Source organism: Tachyglossus aculeatus, chromosome 17 (genome assembly GCF_015852505.1).
Source record: "Tachyglossus aculeatus isolate mTacAcu1 chromosome 17, mTacAcu1.pri, whole genome shotgun sequence".
NCBI classification, from domain to species: Eukaryota; Metazoa; Chordata; class Mammalia; order Monotremata; family Tachyglossidae; genus Tachyglossus; species Tachyglossus aculeatus.
The window spans coordinates 42,462,479-42,468,478 of record NC_052082.1 but is presented as its reverse complement, the minus strand read 5'-3'; the positions used below and the strand labels follow the sequence as shown (position 1 = coordinate 42,468,478).

Sequence of the window (6,000 nt, the reverse complement as noted above, 5' to 3'; positions counted from 1 at the left end):
TGGGTGGTGGAAAGGAAAGGGACATGGTGAATCCCAATGAGGAATCAGGGATGACACCAATGTGGACTAGAGGGACAGTGAGGAGGGTGGTGTTACTGATGAGATGGGAAAACTGGTAGGGACTAAGGATGGAAGAAGAGTTAACTGGAGGCAAGAGATGTGAAATTGACCCGGGGGATCAGGGCTAAAGAGTCATCTGCAGAGAGGTGGTAGCTTAAACCATGCCACTGAACCACCCACCAGTAGTCATTCCATTTTTTGGAATCTCCCCCGGAGGCCTTCGGGCTCAACTGAGTTTGCCACTGATAGAGGAAGACCACTATCCTTGCTGAAGCAAAGTACACCATTGAACCCGTGGCCAGTGGTGGCTTGGAGTTTTATGTTGCCAATTTGTACTTCCCAAGCGCTTAGTACAGTGCTCTGCACATAGAAAGTGCTCAATAAATATGATTGATTGATTGATTGATTGATCAAGAATATTTTGGAAAAAGAAACACCAAACCACTCAGGTTTGTTAAAGAAAGGCAAAGATTTACCTTAGAGCGAATGCGGGGGAAAAAAAAAAGAATCAGTGAACATGTTCTCAATCCAAGTTTATCAGACTTTTTAAGACACAATTTTCATTTGATATTTTAAATCTCCAACCCTTCCCACATCTACTAGAGAAGCAGCGTGGCTCACTGGAAAGAGCCTGGGCTTTGGAGTCAGAGGTCATGGGTTCAAATCCCGGCTCTGCCAACTGTCTTCTGTGTGACTTTGGGCAAGTCACTTCACTTCTCTGAGCCTCAGTTCCCTCATCTGCAAAATGGGGATTAAAACTGTGAGCCCCCCGGGGGACAACCTGATCACCTTGTCACCTCCCCAGCGCTTAGAACAGTGCTTTGCACATAGTAAGCGCTTAATAAATACCATCATCATTATTATTATTACTATCTCACAGAAAGGTAAAATGTTTCAGTAAATTACCCACCACAGGAGAAAGGCTGTGAAAAGTAGTTTGGGAAGTGGAAGTTCTTTTTGTATCAAAGTGCTTTCTATCGGGGAAATTTAATAAGCATTCGTTTTAGAAAAGATTAAATTGAGAAAGTCGTCACTGTTTTTATAGCAACGAGAATTGAATTCCCCACTGTGCAGCTAGAACTGAGGCCCAGGGAAGGGAAGTGATTTGCCCAAGATCACACAGCAGGTAAGCGGCGGAGCCAGAATTAGAGCTCACATCCTCTGGCTCTTAGGCCTGTGCTCTTTCCCCTAGGCCACTTCTTTTTTTTTAAAATACAAAGTTTTATAGAGCATTACACCTGTCAACGAGTTAGGACAAACATTTAGTAAAATGTAAAGTAATAAAAAGCTATGCTATTTACAATTCAGACTAAGTTCACCACAGACACTCATATGCTATAAAACCACTTTTCACTACCATAAGTTCACAATGCAGCAGTTAGCTTAGGACACTCATTTTATTTATTCTATTTAGATGCAAGACAACTACCTAAAAGAATATTCTCATATATTAATGTTTCTGTGATTCCAATTCTCAGTTGTAAGATCTCAGACTTAGTAATGCCTTAGGAAAGTTAGGAAAGTACGTAAATACAATAGCATCTTTCATTAAGAGCCACTGGAATGGAATAAAGCAGAATGTAAAGTTCCTTCTTAAACCATAAATAACTCAGCTAGTTTCCGAGAGTAGAATAGCTGAATTCATGGAAAGTTCATTGTGTAAAAGGCTTTAGAACGACACCAGCGATTCCTGCAGTTCAGCAGTAAATTTAAGTTTTCGAAAACTAAAGAGTCTTCTCAAAACACACTCCGGTGATGAAACAAACCTCTATCTACCACCAAGACATCTAAAATTGAAACATGCAACTTCACCGGAATGCTAAAAAGCAGATCCCAGTTTGGGGACATAGCTCAGTGACAGAAAGAAAACAATTCAAAGCGATTCTAAATATAGTACTGAAGTCAAAAAAGCGATTTACCTCCAAAAGGGTTTAGTTATTCTGCAGCCAAACAACGAGCTGCGGTTGTCAGTGCACACTAAAGATGGTAACCTTGGTTATAGTTTTCAAGGCGATTGTTTCTCCCTTAATCACATAACTACAGGGAGGATAAAAGCAAAACTGAGTCATCGGAACGTAGGTGACACCTAAGTTGACAGGCAGGCAAGATGATACTTTTTATTTATCAGTGGCTACTTGCAGAAAAACATTTCCAGGGAGAAAATTAGAGCTTTCAATGCTGTGGGTCCAAGCAATAAGTACTTACTGATATCCACTGATATTTCTGCATCTGCGCTTCCCAAGAGGTGAACAAACTTAGTTCATTCTTTGGGAAGGGCAAGTTTAGAGACCTAGAAATGTCTTTTCCAGGTATTCTAACTTCTATCCAGGGGTGAGGAGACTGATTTGCCTAATAAGGAAGCAGAGTGAAAAGAACAGTATTAGCTCTGAACGACTACTGGGCCATACAGCGATGGTACAGGTGCAGTGAGAAGCGTCCACCTGTAACCTCCATGGCTAGTGAGACACTTTTTCAAATTCTGGGGCCTAAATAACATTCAAACGGGACTCAGGATAGGCAGAATGCCGGTTACCTTACTTGGGAAAACTGGTAAACCGTGGGCTCATTAGAGTTCTGTTTGCAAGCCAGAAACGGTAATCTTATTAACCAATCCTGCCAATTCCAATTCACTGCCAGCAAGTCAGCGTGCGTACACACACACACACGCACACAAATGCCCCAAAAAAGACCTAGCCCATTCCATAAAAAGCTCGACTTGTCAGAGGAAAGTACAGTTCCCTTCAGATCTGCCAGGAGAAAGCATTAACTCAATTAATGCCGTAAACTCCGCAGTTACATAAGCATCACCGCTTCAGTTTGTCGACAGCAAAATGGAGTGAAGGCCCGAGAAGCTTAAATCATCTAACCGAGCACACACGGCACTTAAGTGGGATTTGAAATCCCTCCGCAATCTCTCAAATTGGGAGGTTGGAAAAAAAACAACAACCAAAAAACACCATCCCAGAACTGGTAACGTTTCCCAACTTGATTTGGTTTTCTGATTCACTGCTTTCGGTTCAACGGAGGACTCTTCACAGTTGCGGGTCCTTTTGGAGTCATCATTGCCGGACAGCCCCCACGACACGCTCCTCCTGCCGTCAACACACACACACACACACACACACGCACACTACTCTCCATGTTGTCGGGGGGCCTCACCGCCCTCCAGTGTGAGGGCGTTTCAGGATTTCCACATTTAAGCCGGTGGCAGTCCCCACCACTGCCAACAAACTGGTTCCCTCTCTACCCAGACTGGTCGCATGTGGCATGGCGGGGCGGCCCTCTTTCCGGGCAAATCTCCCCCCGAGGGGCAATCCTCTAAAGCCACCGGGTGGTCATTCTAACTAGCCAAATTGTGAAGTCTGTAAGCCCCTACTCACGGTCCTCCCGGAGTCGAGTCGACCCCCACCCCCCGCGCCGGCTTTTTTAATTCCCTTTCTTATTCAGCCCTTTACTTAACTAAGGACGTCGATACGCGGATGAGCTCACGCAGGACAGTTTTTCTATAAAGAAGTACAGGCTCGCGGAAGTTCTATTCTACCACAATTCTATTCTATGACAATAATTTACTTTGACAGATTTAATACCGCTGCGGCCAATTCCTCTTCGGAGAGAAAACCGTAGTCCGTAGAGCAAAGCGTTAAGGGAACTGGATACGTAGCCGCCGACTGCTCCCACACCGCACTTTAGGCAGGGCCTTTTCCGGAGGGGGGAGGTCCCTCTTCGGCTCTCGAGTCCACGGTGCCGCCGCCAGTGCTCCCTTTCCAGTGCTCCACCGAATCCCTCCCAGAGCCCACATCCGCTCACAGCAGGTCGGGGAGAATGAGGCCGGGAGGCTTGGGTTCCACACAGTTGATCCAGAAGTTGGCACAGCTGGCGTGGTACTGGTGCCCGCCGTAGGCTAGCTTAAAATTGTCCGTCTCCGAGTTGAACGCCTGCTGGAAACACAGGGAGGGAGGGAGAGTCAATCAATCAATCAATCAATCGTATTTATTGAGCGCTTACTATGTGCAGAGCACTGTACTAAGCGCTTGGGAAGTACAAATTGGCATCACATAGAGACAGTCCTCTGCCGGGGACGGAACCACGTTGGCCCCCCGCGACAAAACAAGACACGCTAAAGCCTCGAGTCTCCGAGCCCGGCCGCTTTTACCAATTTCAGTCTGTGGCAAGATCGGTACACGGGACTGACGAAGGGTTTAAGACGCTGGGTGACGGTTCTTTGCTCACAACTACAACTGCAGGTATTCACCGTCTCTATGTGTTGCCGATCTGTACTTCCCAAGCGCTTAGTACAGTGCTCTGCACACAGTAAGCGCTCAATAAATACGATTGAATGAATGAATGAATGAATTCACTGCTAAATCAAGAAGCTACACCGTACGCTCCTTAAGAGTCGGGATCGGGCCGACTGATCTTACTACGTTCTCTTAAACGCTTAGTGCAGTCCTCTAGACGGTAAACTTGATGTGGGCAGGGAATCATCATCATCATCAATCGTATTTATTGAGCGCTTACTATGTGCAGAGCACTGTACTAAGCGCTTGGGAAGTACAAATTGGCAACATATAGAGACAGTCCCTACCCAACAGTGGGCTCACTCATTGTTATATTGTACTTTCTCAAACACTTAGTACAGTGCTCTGCACACAGTAAGCGCTCAATAAATACAACTGAATGAATGCTCTGTGCCCGTTCAATACTACTGATTAATATTAATAATAATGATGGCATTTAAGTTCTTACTATGTGCCAAGCACTGTTCTAAGCACTGGGATAGATACAAGGTAATTCATTCGTTCAGTTGTATTTATTGAGCGCTTACTGTGTGCAGAGCACTGTACTAAGCGCTTGGGAAGTACAAGTTGGTAACGTATAGAGACAGTCCCTATCCAACAGTGGGCTCACAGTCTAGAAATCAGGCTGGACACAGTCCCTGTCCCACATGGGGTTCACAGTCTTAATCCCCTTTTAACGGATGAGGGAACTACGGCCCAGAGAACTGAAGCGACTTGCCCAAGGTCACACAGCAGACAAGCGGCTGAACCGGGATTAGAACCCACGTCCTCGGATTCCCAAGCCCGGGCTCTTGCCACTAGGCCAGGCTAATGAGTTTGGGCGAGAGATGGCAAAGCTGCAGAGAAGCCGGAGGGGCAACAGTCACCTGAGCCGGGAATAAAGTAGCCCAGAATTATCGACGCCGCAGACGTGCCCTGCTACTTCATTCATTCAGACGTATTTATTGAGCGCTTACTGTGTGCAGAGCACTGTACTAAGCGCTTGGGAATTCTGCCCTGAGAGTGGTGCAGCGGGGAAGAGACCTGCCCGAGGCCATTTTTTGTGGTTATGAGACAAGCAACCCCTCCCGCCGGGTTTGGTTCCCTCCTATCCCTGTCTAAGGCTGACGCCTGGTGTGGTGCTTGGGTCACGGAAAAGGGAAGCACGGGTGAGCCGGACTACGAAGTGACGGGAAGCTTGGACGTGGTCGTCATGACGGCCGCCGGAATCTAGGGCCGGAAATCGGGAGGAGATGTGGGGCGTGCAGAGGAGGGACTGAAGCCGAGCCACTTCATTAAAACAGAAAGACCCGATGAGCAGGTCCGCAGCCGCGGATTCACGGGAAGGAGGAACGCCAAGACCTCGGATTCCCCCTCTAGACAGCCGGGAGTCACGCAGAGGACTTCAATGATAATGATAATATCTTAACAGTAGTAACTGTGGTACTGGATAAGCGCTTACTGTGCAGGGATAGATATTCAAGCCCGGTGTGGGCAGGGAATGCCTCTCTATTGCTGAATTGTACTTTCCAAGTGCTTAGTACAGTGCTCTGCACACAGTGAGCGCTCAATCGGTACAGCTGAATGAATGATAATCAGATCCCACGTGGGACCTGTAGACTGAGCAGGAGGGAACACAGAAGCGGCATGGTATTGCGGATCG

At 46.8% G+C, this 6,000-nt stretch overlaps 1 protein-coding gene across 13 annotated transcripts in view; it reads right to left on the bottom strand.

Annotated features, from left to right (window-relative positions):
- Positions 1-1,303: 1,303 nt before the first annotated feature.
- SYNRG (synergin gamma) overlaps positions 1,304-6,000 on the bottom strand; it is a 78,408-nt gene continuing 73,711 nt past the window's right edge. For 8 of the 13 annotated variants that reach the window (XM_038759602.1, XM_038759606.1, XM_038759609.1 and 5 more), the window contains one exon: positions 1,304-3,995. In XM_038759602.1, the coding sequence (XP_038615530.1) occupies positions 3,864-3,995 (132 nt within the window). In that variant the 3' untranslated portion in view covers positions 1,304-3,863. Of the gene's footprint in view, positions 3,999-6,000 lie in introns of all 13 variants that reach the window. The other 5 variants (XM_038759603.1, XM_038759605.1, XM_038759608.1 and 2 more) reach the window with 1 other exon arrangement.